This window comes from Hypanus sabinus, chromosome 15, assembly GCF_030144855.1.
Source record: "Hypanus sabinus isolate sHypSab1 chromosome 15, sHypSab1.hap1, whole genome shotgun sequence".
Taxonomy (NCBI): Eukaryota; Metazoa; Chordata; class Chondrichthyes; order Myliobatiformes; family Dasyatidae; genus Hypanus; species Hypanus sabinus.
In genome coordinates, this window is record NC_082720.1 from 46959658 (window position 1) to 46976848 (window position 17191).

A 17191-nucleotide genomic window follows, 5' to 3' on the forward strand; every position below is an offset into this window, starting at 1 on the left:
TGAAGTAGTTTGTCATTGATCAAACAAGTAAAGATTAAGACAAAGGTTAAATTAATTTATCAGTATATAGGTTATACAGAAATTTTAATATCAATAAACTAAAATAATTTGTATAAATAATTACAGAAACAAGAAAACATGAAGGCAAATAAAATCACACAATACTGAAAGACATGAGATATAATCAGTTTTCAGAAAGGTGTTTTCTTACATTATTTGACAAATAATGTATTTTTTGGTTGACAGTCAGGTTTGTTTCTCTCAGAGATTTTCCATAACTGAAGGCAGGATTAGTAATAGCTGTGAGGTTTTCCAAATTAAAATAGTTTGATAATATTCACTGTATCAGCTGACATGTGAAGAATGATCTGCTAGATAGGGTCTGAGGGCAGTTGCATTCTCTGTGGGATTGTAACAAAGCACAGCAGACACATGAGAAAAGAAAGCAAGATAAAACACAGGTACAACATTAAACATTGATAACGTATTTATACACCACTTTTAATGTGGCAAAATATTCCAAAACATTTCACAAAATTGTCATTAAAGAAAATTTGATTGTGTAAAACACTGCCTATCAGGATACAGAACACAAAACAAGTTTGGACATAGGCAGCAGAGATTTTGTAATGGCCTACTGATGACAGATGTGAAGGTTCTGGGGATTGTTTTCTTGGTGAGAGAAACATTAATAATGTCAGCAGTCATGGAGCCTGGAAAGGAAATTGTGTGATCAGAATTGCAGTGGGAATGGGGTCCAGGAAGCAGGATCCGGGTTGCTTGAAGAGGAGGGAGGTAGGAGAGAACTTGCAGGTGTAGAACTTGAACTGGCAGGAACCTCAAGTGTTTGACCTGCTGGGCTAGAGAGAGTCGGAAATGCTGAGGGACCTTACCAAATGGTCTCAATCTTGGTAGCAAAATCTGTGCACTCTTCATACTTTGTTAAAAATGAGGATAGAGGGGTAAAGATTTAAGCATGTTTTGCAATAGGCAAAATATACAAAAGATTTCTTTGAATTCCTGGATGATCATTTTGTAAGGTAGCTGCAGGAAACACAAGTTTATGCAGTGTGGTGATGAACAACTAAAGCAGCTGTCCGCATATCCATTCACTTATGTATAACCTGTATTTAACAGAGCAGGGACGAGGAGATGCTGGGGGGAGGCAATAATAATTGTTTTCGTGGAAAGGGGGCATCAAAGGTGGAGGAATGCACATTGAGCAAGTTAATAGTTGCAGAAAGGTCACAACGATTGGAGACTTAAGCAATTACCTTGTGGCTTAAGCAGGTCAAGTATTCTTTTCAGCAGGTTATTTGATCAAATTGGCTCGTTATCCTCTCTGAAAAGGTTTCCTGAGCTCTGAAACAGTCCTCAATGCAGAGAGCACAACTCTGGTTATGCTGGCTGAGGGCCCTGGCAGGGAAGTGGTAATGAGGAGAGGCGAGGGAGGAAGAGCCAGCCTTCTTCTGCTTCCACATTCTGCTCATTCTTTCTCATTGTTGCTGGCAATTCAATCAATCCCCTTGAAAACCTATGCACACTCTGCTTTTTGCTTGAGAATGCTGAATGCTGTAATCAGTCAGCAAGCACTTGAGCTCAAGGCCTGAAAAAGATGTTCTTTGCCTGGATTTTTTAAGTAACGATCCAAAGGTAGTTTTAAGCAGATCACGTCAACTTCTATAGTGCACTCCAAATAATGCAGTGTGGTACTGTACATACCAACATCCAAACAGAATTGTAGACAGCCAATTTTTCACTCAAAAACATGTATTGCATAATCCAGCTTTTCAGCTAATGTATTTTAAATATCATTAACTTTTTGTTTTATAATTGCACTGCAGTTTTTATCCTTATGGGTCTATTCCAGGAATAAGAATGTAATTGTTCCTGTTTGTTGTCAAAATTAAACCTATTCTCTAAGTCTTTGCTACTTGCTGTGTTTTTCAGGGAACAGAGAGTGAGTGGGCTGGTTATTTTTATTCTCATTGGTTTATCGCTCTTCCTGGCTCCAATTCTTAAGGTAACATTAATACACAAGCACTGTTACTTTAACTACAAATTTAAATTACTTAGTGGTGCTAGAGCTTGAAGAATAATTGATAACTGAATTTGTGTTCTTCCTCAGTATGTGCCAATGCCAGTACTGTACGGAATCTTTATGTATATGGGTGCATCTGCTCTCAGCAGCGTCCAGGTAAGGTCATTTGCCTTTAGTTCCTAAACATTATAAGCTGTTAACTTAAAGGAGCTATGTAATTAAACTTTCCATTATGAAGTTCCACTGCAATGAACTTGAAAACCCATGTTTACAGTGCCCTTCTTTTGGATTTAGTAACCACTACTCTGAAGTGACGACTGAGGTGTCTATTCAACTTCACTTTCACTACTTCCAGTAAAATGATCAGTCGCAGCAGCTTTTGCGGGGTCAACAAAAGTTGCTTCTGTCGTATTTAAATGTATTTTTAATGATCGCAATGATCCTGCTATACATTAAGAACTTAAAATACTGCAGGCCTACCCCATCAGCGAGTTGCTCGTTGGCGGAGAAAGTGAAGGAGGAGTGCGTCGCGCTGCTGCCTGCATCAAAGGAGGCATACAGTCTAATAGCCAGTGACTGTCTTGCTCACTTTTCTTGTGATCGTAAGACCCTTTTTGGACATTGTTAATGTGGTATGCTGGAAGTTCGGTTCATTGTTTTATTGGTGAAGAGCAGGTGCAAATTACTATGGCCCCAATCCATGAAAACTTATTACCCCAACCTTATGAACCATTATCTTATTTCAAAAGGCATTTGATAAGCTACCATTTTTATTTAGATATTTGATGAGCTTATCATTTTGATAATGCCTTCTGAAATAAGATAGTTTTTCATAGGGTTGGGGGAAATAACTTATAGGCAGGGGCATGCTAATCTACACATGCCTTCCAGAAAACCAATGTCAACTGGTTCTCCTTTTTCTGCCCCTTGTGCAGGGATCAGATTAGAGCAGGAATGAATAGAAGTAAGAAATGTCTTCACACAGAGTCCTGGAGAGTTGGTGAGTGAGGAAGAGGAGTTGCAGAAATATAGAACTTGATCATAGATCCAGTGTGATCAGGGATTGAGATTGGTGGTGAGGAATTGATTGTACCATGGTGGTGAGGATGTCAAACAAAATGAGGTGTGTAATAGGATTTACCAAAGATGGTATTCCTCAGAACAAATTAAACTGAATTTTCTGGGATACAAAGGGAATTATTTCATTTGATGATTATCTGATGATGCAGAAGGGTGATTCCTGACCATAAATACCCCCCAGATTTCCCAAGTGGTAATGTTTCTGAGCTAGTTGCAAGTGTTTCACTTCAGGGGAAACAAATAGTATTTTAGTTAAACATACATTATTTTATAGTTGCAAAAGATTCTGCAAATGCTAGAAATCCAGAACAACACACATAGAATGCTGAAGGGACTCAGCAAGTCAGGTAGCATCTGAGGCCCTCTGTTGGCTGGGGTTGACTGTGGATATTGCATCCTATCTGTCTATATGATACACAAGCCAGAGAGGTACAATATGGAGAGGCTCCACCTCTCCAAGCATCTGATGAATCCAAAGGAATGGCAGAAACTGATACAGTTTACACCAGCGGTTGCCAATAAGCATTGAACTCAGTGTAGGACTGCATTAGGAACTCCAGCTCTGGATTTTTCCCCTCGGGGTTTACTCCCAAAGCCTTCCCCATGAGTGGGTATAGTCACAAGACAGGAGGTTTGAGATCAGAGTTTTCCTTCTCCTAGATGAACTGTCAATCATGGCCGATGAGCCCCATCTGCCTGAAGCAACTGATTTCAAGGCACCCGTAAAATTTTAAGGCACCGGGGGTGGTGGGAAGTGAAACTCTAACCCTGTCAAAGCAGTGGGAAGATGGGGTGAGGGCAGATTTCTGATAAATGGAGGAGGTGCAGGTGAGGGAGCATCAATGATGGAGGAAGGAAAACCTGTTCTTTGAAGGAGGATGATATCTCTGATGTCCTGGAAAGGAAAGCCACTTCCTGGGGACAGATGTGGTGAAGACAAAGGAATGGAGAAAAGGGAATAGCATTTTTACAGGAGACAGGGTGGGAAGAGGTTTAGTCAAGATAGCTGTGGGAGTTGATAGGTTTATGAAAGATATTTGTAAACAGTTTCCGGATGTGGAGACAAACAGATCAAGAAAGGGGAGGGCGGTGTCAGAAATAGATCAAGTGAATTTAAGGAAGGGGTGAAAATTGGAAGTTGGAATTTGATGAGCTTAACATGGATGCATGAAGCAACACCAGTGCTGTTGTCAATGAAGCGCAGAATGCGTCAATGAAGAGCATTACCATGGAAGACTTGGAACATGGACTGTTCCACATAGCCAACAAAAAGCCAGGCATAGCTGGGGCCATTTTGAATGCCCATGGCTATACCTTGAATTTGGAGAAAAAGGGAGGGGCCAAAAGAGAAATTGTTAAGTGACCCTTGTCCTTCCCCAAAGAACATATCTGATTTCAGCAATGTTTTTGCTGTTTCTGATATTCAGCCTTTATACCACCCTCCCATCTCTATTCTCTTTAATGCTGTCTCATTGCTTCAATTTACATTACTTTCTCTACCATTTAAATAAAATACTGTAACTTTAATAGCATTATGCTTTCTTTCACTTATATTGTACACCCACTTCTTACAAAAATGTGTAATGCAATAATGAGCAGATTAAAAATAATAAATGTACAATAAGAACATAAGAAATAGGAGAAAGAGTAGACCTTCTGCTTGATCTGGCCGTGGACTCAGCTCCACCCATTTGCATTTTTCCCATAACCCTGAATTCCCCTGTGATATAAAAATGCAGTATATCCAACTGTGTCTTAGATGAGGTAGCCTCTATTGCTTCCCTGGGCAGAGAATTCCCCATTTTCACTACTCTCTGTGAAAAGATCCCTTTGGCACTCTCCTCATCTCCATCCTAAATCTATTTTCCTGAACCTTAAGACTATATCTCCTAGTTCTAGTCTCACTGTGGAAAAAAACATTTCTGTCTCTGTCTTATCTATCCCATTGATAAGTTGCATGTTTCTATAAGATCCTCTCTCATTCCAGCGAGTATAGTCCTAGGTGACTCAGTCTCTTCTCATAAGCTAACCCTGTCATCTCCAGAATCAAACTGGTGAATCTCCTCTGCACCACCTCCAAAGCCAGAAATCTTTCTTTGGGTAAGGAGACCAGAATTGAATGCAGTACTCTAGGTGTGGCCTCACCAGTACCCTGTACAGTTGCAGCATAGCTTCCCTGTTCTTAAATTCAATCCCTTTACAATGGAGGCCAACATTCCATTTTCCTTTCCTGATAATTTGTTGCACCTGTAAATCAACTTTCTGTGGTTCATGCACCCATACTCCAAAAGTCCCTCTGCACGACAGTATCCTGAAATCTTTCAGCATTTAAATAGTGATCTGATTTTTTATTTTTCCTTCCAAAGTGGATGACCTTGCATTTAGCAATGTGGTACTCCATCTGCCAGACCCTTGCCCACTTACTTAACCTCTCCGCATCATCTGCGCAATTTGCTTTTCCACTCAATTTACTGTCATTAGCAAACTTAGACATGCTACACCTGGTCCACTCTTCCAAAACATTCATGTATATCATGAACAGTTGCTGGCCCAACACAGACCCCTGTGGCACTCTGTTCACTACTTACCACTAACCTGAGAAACACTCATTTATCCCAACTCTCTGCCTTCTATTAGTTCACCAATCCTCTATCCATATTACTTCCAACTCAATGTCTCCCTATCGATAAATCTTTTATGTGGTGCCTTATAGAAAGCTGTATTACAATACCGCTGTACAAATGAAATGTCTGGTCCATCACCCCATCCAATCATTTGCCAAAATAAAAGATAAGAGAAAATAAATTAAGGTTTTGTGTCTGCAAATAGCCTCAGAAATCATCCTCCCAATTTGAAAAAGATTGCGTTTCAAATGCAGCACACTGGAGATATCTAACTTTGCATTATGGAGGTTGCCTGAAGCAAGAGTGGACAGCATTTCAGGCTACAGTGCATCGAAACAAAGGCTTACTGTTTCCCAGTTGTGGAGGAAGCTGCAAACAATTGCTCTTCCTCAACAAATCATAATCAACAATTAAGAAGAAAGGAAACAATAATTCAACTTTCAAGATTTTTACAAGAAAGGTGGATAAAGCAGTTGCTCAAATGACATTTATTGGTTCGCTTCTATCCTTACTTTTGTCTTGGTCAATTTATTTTGTGTGTCTTGGGTCCCTCTAAGTCTAGATTTTATATTTTTGCTGTGGATAATTCACTGCTTCTTTGCAAAATAGATGTCAAGTGGGGCGGCACAGAGATGCAGTGAGATGAGCAGCTGCCTAACTACTGTAGTGACCTGGGATCAATCCTGAACCCTGGTGCTGTCTGTATGGAGTTCATACATTCTCTCTGATACCACCTGGCTCTCCTCTGGGTGCTACAGCTTCGTCTTGTATTTCAAAGGCATGTGGGCTGATAGTCAACTGGTCACGTAAATTCCCTTATGTTTGGGTGGGTGGTAGAATTTGGGGGAAGTTCAAAGGTTCATTTTATTGTCAAAGTATGCATGTACAACACAACTCTGATATTCATCTTCTCCAGAGAATTGATGGAATTGTTAGAAGAATAAAATGGGATAAGTGTAAGATTAGTGTAAATGATTGCTGGGACAAAATTCCAATTTCCATGACTCAGACTCTTGCACTTTCATGTTAATCATATCATAACAGCCACATTTTCTTGGTCCTAGGGTTAATGAAAACAAAAAGTGCTGTTAGTACCCAAAAGGTCAGGCAAAATGTGTGGAAACAGAATCAAAATTAAAATTTCAGAGTCAAAATTTTACTAAGAGTTGTTTGTTTAAAATAGTACAAAACATTCAATAAAATTTTGAGAGGGATAGATAGAGTTGACGTGAATAGGCTGTTTCCATTGAGAGTAGGGGAGATTCAAACGAGAGGACATGATTTGAGAGTTAGGGGGCAGAAGTTTAAGGGAAACACGAGGGGGTATTTCTTTACTCAGAGAGTGATAGCTGTGTGGAATGAGCTTCCTGTAGAAGTAGTAGAGGCCAGTTCAGTTGTATCATTTAAGGTGAAATTGGATAGGTATATGGACAGGAAAGGAGTGGGCTGAGTGCGGGTAGGTGGGACTAGGTGAGATTAAGAATTCGGCACGGACTAGGAGGGCTGAGATGGCCTGTTTCCGTGCTGTGATTGTTATATGGTTATAGGTGATTCATTATTAAATTAAGGAATGATTACAGGGTGAAGAACAGGTTAATAAGTCAAGATCCAGTGTTCTAAGTTTCACATCCTGTATGTGTGAGAAATAGGGTGAGCGGAGTCAAACAGTGACATCCTGTAACAGTAGAATCCCTTTCAACCATTGTCCATTCCCTCCTTTCCCGTCAGAAACACTGGCAAGCACATGGTTAATTTTACAACATACTGTTTCCACCAGGAACTTAGCCCATAAATGGGGTGTTTTTTTGGCTACTCTTAACTATATTTCTGGCTATGAAAAGAGACAATAAAACTTTTAACAATTCATAAACACAAGATTTTTAAAAACACATATTTTCTTTAAGACTATTTGAGAAAACATTCCATTATGTTTGAGTAGGGTCAGAGTCTGGGTGGGGTTTGGGTGTGTGCATGTGTGAGATTATTATCTCTAGTCTATTTTCCCGAAGTTGAACTCCAAATTGTTACTGTTATTGCATAAATATGAGCATTGGCAAGATTTTTCTGGACAAAATACTACTAACAAGAGGCTACACTCACTGCTTCAGATGATGATTTCTATTATTTTGACTGCATGTTATCTTCGACTCTGGTTGCAGTTTTAATTCAGCCTGGGGACAGTGAGGAGACTGAAGGCCAATGATCAACTTTCTGAACGAGAAAATAATTACTTCTAATCAGGTTTTAATTTTTCCTGACTTGATCCTTCAAACCACTAAGTAACTGCTGCTATATTTGCAGATTTTCAATTGATTCAGAAAGCTCACTGATATTCTATTCATGAAGGCTGAGTAATTCATTCCCTTCTTAATGGAACTGCAAAAACAAAAGGAACAATTTTAATTGAGCCAGTGAGCAATTTAAATCACTCCAGGGACTCATTTCAGATTTTCCAAGAAAATTTGTGCAACTTTTTGACTGTTATGGTGGATCTTGTGGTGCTGAGCTTGTACTGACAGCTTCCAGTATCTATTTCCGTAATGCTTGAGCCAACTTGTTATGTGCTTTCTACCTGAATTTAGTAAATAATATATTCACAGAAAACTGCAAGCCCTTGCTTTTTCCAAACACCCCATCCTTCAACTTCTCATTCCTTTAAAACAATCACTGCTTAAAACATTTTGGCAGTGTCAGCTGACAGGCATTGAATTTTATCTGGTAACACTGAATTTTTTCCCCAATGATTGTAATATTATTATGACCTGGATTATTATTTCAAATCCACCTTAAAGCCAAAGAAATCCAATGAAAAAAACATTTACAGTTAATAGTATGCTTATTTATATGGGCTGGCAATGCACATGAGGTGATATTCCTGGTTTGATGCCAAGTTATCCAGCTTTTTGCTTCTCAAATGGAAGGAATTATGGGGGTACTTTTACTTACTTACAGTCATATAAATTTTAAAAAATGTTGAATGACAAGTGTCATGATTAATTAATACTTATTTGGGTAATACATGTCAATTCCCCACTACATTAACTAGTCATATCCTGGGCATTTAAATATTTCCAAGAAATGTGTTCCAGAAGATAGTTATTAGTCATGTTTGGTCAGTCACATATATATGGCCTGAATGAGAAAGAGCATTGAGATTTATACAACTACAAAAAATTTCGATATCACCATTACAAAGACTAGTTATATAGTTCTGGAAGTATTTAAATTTCCTAGCGGAGACATCCACAAGTTACCAAGTCCAAAGTTCAGGATTGCTGGGCCACAGTGTCTGTCTCCTCTGTGTTTACAGACAAGCTGAAGTTTCTTCTTGATGATTTAAATTACCTAGCTGAAAATAAGCTTGCTATAAACAGTCAGAACAAGTTATCTGAAAAGGCACCGAGACTTCTGATCTATCGAACATAAAAAACAGTTTTCTATTCGCACTTTTCATTATTTTTTGTACCCTAGGCTGAGTTTATGGGCTAAACAGAAGTCAGGCTGCAATTGAAGAATTGTGTCTATGTTAACGAAGGATTGTGTATTTCACATTAAGATGTGAAGACCTTGAAGAGGGTGTGGCAGGGACTGCCTAGAATTGTGTTGGGGAAGAGGGACTTCAGTTTTGTGGTTAGCTTAGAGAAATTGGGCTGTTCTCCACAGGGAAGAGATTTGATGGAACTCTTCAAAATTATGAGTGGGCAAAAGGAGAATAAGAGAAATAGTTGCCACTGGCAGAAGTGTTAGGGATAACAGATGATCGATAAAAAAAAGAGCTGAGTGTAACGTCAAGAAAAATGTTTCAATGCAATGAGTTGTGATGATCAGGAACAGGTAGATAGGGTGGTGAGAAAAGGCCCAAGGCATGCTTGCCTTCATCAACTGGACCACTGTGTACAAGCTGGAGTGTCACTTTACAGCTATACAAGACATTGGTGAAACTGTACTTTTTGCAGTTCTAGTCACTCTGCTATAGGAAGGATTTTTTTGAACTATAGGGTACAGTAAAGATTCATAATGATGTTGCCAGGATTTGAAGACTTGAATTATGAGGAAAAATTGGTTAGGGTATATTTTTCCCTGTAGTGAAGCAACTTAGGGGGTGACCTTATAGAGGTTTATAAAATGATGAGGGGCTTAGAGAAGATGAATGGTCACAGACTCCTTCCCAGACCAGGGAGGTCTATTAATAGAGAGCATAGGTTTAAGATGAACGGGGAAAGATTTAAAGGGGATCTTGGGGGCCAAATTTTTTAAACGCGAAGGGTGGAAGCATTTGGACAGGTACAAGCAGAGGATAGGTGTAGAGGGATATGGGCCAAATGCAGGTAAATGTAACTACCTTGGGTAGGCCCCTTGGCTGGCATTGGACAAGTTGAACTGAAGGGCTTCGTTAGTCCTGATGAAGGGTCTCGGCCCGAAATGTCGACTGTGCTTCTTCCTATAGATGCTGCCTGGCCTGCTGTGTTCCACCAGCATTTTGTGTATGTGGCTTCTTTAAGAGTTGTATAACTCTATGCTGTGGGGAACTGGCCATCAAAAGCATTCAGATTTTAATATCTGCAAATTTCTGCTGTTGCTGTAGTTCAGATTTTTTAAAAACAAACCACAACAAACATGATGAACCTATATATATATTTCTTAATATCTGAAGTCTCATTGCCATGAGTACAGCTAAGATTCGGATTAGACAATAATGAGTGGTAATCTTCCCATTTAGGGAAACTATAATAAACACAACAAAAATCTTAAAACTAGTGTTTTATAGAACAATTGATGGAATAAGTGGGACATTTCTTTTGTATATGCATTTCACCACCATCAATGTTCTTGTTTCAGCTTAGTTTATTACTTTTAACTTTATGGATTTATATGGAATGGATATGTGGAAGAGACTTCTACATTAAACAACCACAACTGATTCTCCCTTGGGCACACCAAACTTCTTAAAAATTAATGTCAGATGAATACTCAGAAGTTCACAGATTGCATTTTCCCCTTTTTGCGCAATGGACACCTGTGTTGCAGTGAGCAAATGTGACTCATTGAATAAACAAGGGTTTCTTTCAAATAAAATATTTCTATGATGCAATTTCACAACAAAGCTTCTTGTACAGTTTATTTAATCCTCTTTCCTCCATTTCCTCACTGCACCACCTCTCACATTCCCTTCCCACTCCCCACTTCCTCTCTTTCTATTTTAAATGTATTTTCCTCTAGTTCTAATATTAGGCTTTCTGATGTTATTCATTCCTACTCTGGCCATAAAGGTTAGTTGGCAACTTGTTCCCATTGTGTAAAGTACAAACTACTGGAGGAACTCAATGGTTAGGCAGCATCTGTGGAGTTAGAAGGATAGTCAACATTTGGGCTTGAGACCTAGCATTAGCACTGAGAGAGTAGAGGGGTTGTAGCCAGTATAAAGAGGTAAGGAGGTGACAAGCAGTGGGTCACAGGCAGGTGGAAAGCTTAATTTGGGAGGCGATAAGTGGAGACAACATACGACTACAGATTCTTAAGTCTGATAAGTAAGGAAAGCATCTCACAGGGCAGATACAACCTTATTAAGCCACTTTTATTCATGGCTCTAAGGTTTCTTTCCATTTTAGGGTCAGCTCTAACAGTGGCTATCAATGATACTGTTTTTCTGAACTTTTATTCTGCCAGTAAATATCCGTTGCATCAAGAAGATCATTCTCGTGCTGCTGTTTTCCAAAATAAATTCAACTAAAGAAATCATTTAACATGTTATTTGGTTATATTTCTAAGCATGCAAGATGCTATTGACATTATTTGTCACTATCACAAATGCATTGGTATTCATCAATATAGAAAGCCATCATTCCAAAAAACATACAAATGATCTACTGCATGGAATGGAAAGGAGGTTTAACCCAAACGCAGAACAGTAGAGACAATTAGCGGCAAATGATAACTTAAATCGTCGTGGCTATACCTCGAGGTCGAGGATGATGGTCTTCGTTCCGTTGATCTATTTATGAGCTCTCAAGTGGCTTATGAGTCCAATCTTAAGGCCCACAGAGCGAAGACACCTGTGTATGTATTTGTTTAACGTGTACTTGATGTTACACTCTAAGAAGCACATGATACTTCACAAATCAACCCACTGATTCCAATGGCATGGAAACCATAATGATTGGAGCTGATGGATTTGTTGTAGCCTTCATCCACTTTCACAGCTGTTGAGTTCAAAGTGACTTCGTCCGCCTGTTCCACCGTTGAGGTCTTGGTTGGATTGTTCTTTGTCAGGGTCCTCACCCTCGACCTTACCACCATGGGGTGACCCTACCACGAGCATAGCTCCAGACGGCATTGCTCTTGGGATCTCAGGGCCACACAAGCCTCTCCACCACAACAAGGTGGCAATCCACAGAGAAGATAGCTTAAATAATAAACTATAAAATAACAAGCCACAAGGGGCCACAAAACAATATAGAACAGATACTTCACTCAACAAGGTAGCTGAAGGCTAGGAGTGACTGGATATTTTATTGAGCAAACAAGGAAGGTGGATGAGAGCAGGGTTTATAAAGGTTGAAGGTGAAGAACTGGAAATTAGTGTCAGGTGACTCCTATTAGCTGGATAGAGACTGGGAGGAGCCTGCATGTGTAGGCCTGACGGGAAATGAATTGTGCACATTGCCCTTGTAGCTTTCCTGATCTAATCATTCTGTTGCAAGCAATGTTACCAGGAATTTCAAGAAAATTTCAATTGTTATTTTTAAGGAACTAGGGGTATGTCCATGAACTTTTTCTCAAGTAGGCATGTGGAAGAGAAAGAGGAGAGATTTGATAATGTTTTAATTCACATGGGCCACAGCTAAGTATGGGTTCACTATTCTGAAATGGTAGTTTGTTACTTCTACCAAAAATCTAAGGAATATCTTGTGGTGTCTGCTGATCTCTCTGAAACTTATGCCTGCAAAGTGCTGGTAAATGGGAGTAATATAGATAGTCTGAATGGAAAGGTGCTTTGAAGTGCCTATTTCTGTGTTGTATGATTCTAGGACTCCAAAATGACTATTGATGTGACGACCAGAGCAAGAAGTTGAATCGGACATGAATGACAGAGAGGAATCATTGCTAAAGTACTAACTGTTACAGTCAGCAAGTGAGATCTTATTTCCAAATTAATAGTACTTTGCTGATAATACACATTAGCTATTCCCACATCCGTCCAATACAGAAATATATAGTAAAGCAGACTTCCAGTGGCATTACAATGCATTGTGCTGAAAAGATCTTTAAAATTAGCCTACATAGCATGCTATGCTTTACATTTAGAAAGATCAGCAATTGGCAGACTTCTATACTATATCTCCCTATATATACTATATATTGTATCCATATTTCAAAGGATATACAGTTGCAGGAAAAAGTTTGTGAACCCTTTGTAACTTTCTGATTTTCTGCATTAATTACTCAGAAAATGTGGTCTGATCTTCATCCAAGTCACAATAATAGACAAACACAATCTGTCTAAACAAATAATTGTACTTCTTCAATTATTGTAGACAATTGTACTTCTTCTCACCGATATTGAATACACCATTTAAACAATCACAGTGTAGGTTCAAAAAGTATGTGAACCTCTGGGGTAATGCCTTCTCCAAAAGCTATTTTGAGTCAGGTGAACCAGTCAACAAGATGAGATTGGAGGTGGAGGTTGCAGAGGTGCCCTGTCCTATAAAAAAGACACAAAGTCAGTTTACCAACAGAGCCTGCTCTTCTCAAGAAAGATCTGTTTATGTGCACCATGCTTTGATCAAAAACAACTTTCAGAGGACCTTAGAAGAATTGTAGAGCTGCATGAAGCTGGGAAGACTACAAAAACATTTCTAAAGACCTAAATGGTCTTCAGTCCACAGTAAGAAAAATTGTCTACAAATGGAGGAAACTCAGTACCGTTGCTATTCTCCCTAGGAGTGGGTGTCCTTCAAAGATCAAACCAAGAGCACAATGTGCAGTGCTGAAGATCAATCCAAGAGCACAATGTGCAGTGCTGAAGATCAAACCAAGGGCACAATGTGCAGTGCTGAAGATCAAACCAAGGGCACAATGTGCAGTGCTGAAGATCAAACCAAGGGCACAATGTGCAGTGCTGAAGATCAAACCAAGAGCACAATGTGCAGTGCTGAAGATCAATCCAAGAGCACAATGTGCAGTGCTGAAGGAGGTGAAAAAGAACCCATGGGTAACAGCGAAAGCCCTGCAGAAATCTCTAGGACTTGCTGCAGTTTCTGTTCATGTGTCCACTGAACAAGAATGTGTTCATGGAAGGAAACCACTGTTCTCAAAAAACATTGCTGCACACCTCAACTGTGCAAAAGACCTCCTGGATGTTCTACAATGCTTCTGGGGCAATGTTCTGTGGACAGACAAATCACCAGGATTTGGTCACCAGCAGTAATAGGCTGCTTCACACATTTCCTTCATATTTACTCAAACAAGGTTTAATCACTATCAGGGAAAAGGTGACTTCTCCAAAGGGGTGTACCAAACAGGAACCTATGAGCCTGTTATTTTTAATATTTAATACAGCATTAAGACCTAATAGCAATCTTTTAGTGGCCCTGAGGCCAGTGTTCCCTCCTTCATTATCTTAACATTCTGAAGCACTATCCGAGTGGTGTGCAGGAGCCATACATCTGTTCTCTATCTACATTGTATTCTGTGTTGTGTGATTATTGTGGTCACTAGTCACATGAGTGAGGGCATAGTAAAAGTGAAGGGAATAAGTCACATCTTCATGCTGCTCGTCCCAGTTTGTAGTTATGGACCAGCAGACGTCATATCTTTTGATGACTGCTTGATAATGCTTAGCTTACACTTGGGTACACTTAAGCTTCACCACTTCAAGATTGTATGTTTTCCAAGTGCTAATAAATGATTAATTAAAGGATTCGACTTTTGGAGCAATCACTGGAGCTGGGGATGCATCATGCAAGTATAACAAATCCTTAGGGTTGCAGGCAGCAGCAGTTGATTTGATTTTGCGCTACATAGTCCATTACTTTGGGCTTCATGAGGTTGGTGAGAGACTGGTACATGCAATAGCTGCTGAAACATGCAAGTTAGAATTCTCAGCACCAGAACCTTGACTGTTGAAATGAATAAATAACCACTAATAGCATGTTCAGTATGATATGGGGAATCCTTGGCCCAACAGGCCACGCACCTTTGTAGATCTATAATCTGCTTCAGTGGAGTCGTATGTGGAGGAAGTGGAAGAACATATGAAAGGAACTATTATGTCCCTTCTCCCAGCTGGAACCGAGGTTGAAAATATCCTTGTGATGTGGCACCAGTCACCAGCATTTAATTTACATTACCTTAAACTGACTTAAAGCATGAGCAGAGGAGGTTACAACAAGTCAATTTTCACCATAATTGGCCAAAGAATTTCTGGATACATTTAATTTAATGGGTGAAATTATCAATAGCATTATAATTGAGGAAAGAATGTTGTTACCTCGTTGAAAAGAACTTTTATTATTTGGATAACTCCTCAGTTGTAACTGAATGTATTACCAAAGGTCAAACTTGATAAAATGCATGGATTTTGATGTTGGGTTCAAAGTTCCTCACAAAAGGAGCACAATTCATAGAAAACGATAGTTCATGAAATTCTGAAAACACAATAAAAGAACCAGATGTGGCCAGATTGTCCATGTCCACTTGTCTCAGCCCACAGCTGCACCTCAAACGTTGGTTGCAGACAAGCTGGCAAACCTCCGACTACACTGGGCCAGTCCCTGCCATAGGACCCGCCCTTAAAGTCATCATTTCTGCCTCTGCAGATGATTGAGTGAAACCTCACGGGTAACTTCACCCTACCTTGTTCTGAGTTGGGACAAAACTGCAACCCCCACCTTCCCAGCTGGAAAATGTCACTGGGGTTCCTATTTCAAATGTGAAAAACAGGATTCTGAAACTGCTTAAATCACCTGGTTCAAGTTTTATCTTGATTGCATTGTCTGAGTGTTAACTCATATTTCAGCCAGTTAAATAGACCCACTTCTCCCAGTCTCGAGTTTCAAACAGAGTCAAGTCCAGGGAATGGCTCCAATCTCATTCAGTAGTTTACAGAGTAAATAAAAACACGAAGAATTTAAACCATGAACGGTGAGACTGCTCGCTGACACAAAGGCCCAAAACCACACCTCCTGATCCATGGGATTAACAAATTACTATGCTGACCCACCCATCTTCCTTGTGGAAACAAACCCAAGTACTCGTGCTCCAGACAATCAGGCCTAACAGGGTGGTTTGAAAAAGGTGGTGGAAGACAAGAGGCAAAAACAAACTAAGTGATATTCTCCAGAGGAAACATGCGCAATGTTAACTCCATGCTACTTGTCTTTTTTTATAGTTTATGGACAGACTGAAGCTGCTGTTGACACCTCCCAATCACCAGCCTGATTTAATATACTTGCGTCATGTCCCACTGCGCCGCGTTCATCTGTTCACGTTAATCCAGTTCTTGTGTTTGGTTGTGTTGTGGGTTCTGAAATCAACGGATGCTGCAATAATCTTTCCAGTTATGGTAAGTAGAAATGTGTAATTGTGGAAATGGACTACTCACCATAAACACGTAAAATTAAAATCCTAAGAGCTGACAAAAAGTAACTCACATCAGGCACCGTCTGTGGAAAGACAAGAGTCGATGTTTCGGTTAAGACCTGCTGAGTGGTTCCTGCATGACAAACGTTGAGGAATCATTCCAGTCTGGAGCTGTGATGTAAATTTCCAGGGCAATAACCAATTCCAGATGATGAATTTTCTATGGCGGTAGGCATGTGGTGAAATGAACCTTAACAGCAAGCTTTTGTCCTCTTTGTTCACTCAACCATTGTTTAGGCTAGTCCCAAATGTTGCCCTTATGTTGTCTAAATTTCCCAACTTATTCCCCTTTCCTTGCTTATTGAAGGTAAGGTATTTTATTTTCTCTTAGTGGTGCTGAGACAGGTGTTGGTTTTCATCATACGGCATTATGGGAATAACATTCCCCCTCCCGTTCCTGAAGATTCAGATAATCCACGGCACAAAATGAATATCACTCAAGAATCTTGACATTCAGTCTCCCACATGATTATAATAGATATTAGTTAAATTGTAATCTTGGTTTTGTTTCCCTTGTCTCACACTTCACTGTTTCTTACTCCTTGCAGTCTTATAACTTAAGAGTTTGCGAATCATTAAAATTTAAGTTCAGTCTTTGTCAAAATAGAGCTAAAATCCAAGTCGAAATAGAGCTAAGATTCATCCCTCTTTTCAACACTCAGAAGTTTTTTTGGCAACATTTTTGAGCAGTTTTGCAAAGATGTATTTCATTATTTCATTCTTTTGTGTAAGGGGAGTTCAGTTGTACAGGGAAATATAGCTTGGGGTTCTGAGAGATCTTATTGAATTTAAAATTCACTTT

At 39.5% G+C, this 17191-nt stretch overlaps 1 protein-coding gene across 1 annotated transcript in view; it reads left to right on the forward strand.

The window, feature by feature from the left end:
* Nucleotides 1-17191, forward strand: part of LOC132405220 (electrogenic sodium bicarbonate cotransporter 1-like) — a 98896-nt gene that overhangs the window by 61403 nt on the left and 20302 nt on the right. The window contains exons 17-19 of the mRNA XM_059989909.1: nt 1951-2023; nt 2129-2197; nt 16139-16312. Coding sequence (XP_059845892.1) covers nt 1951-2023; nt 2129-2197; nt 16139-16312 — 316 coding nt within the window. The remainder of the gene's footprint in view (nt 1-1950; nt 2024-2128; nt 2198-16138; nt 16313-17191) is intronic.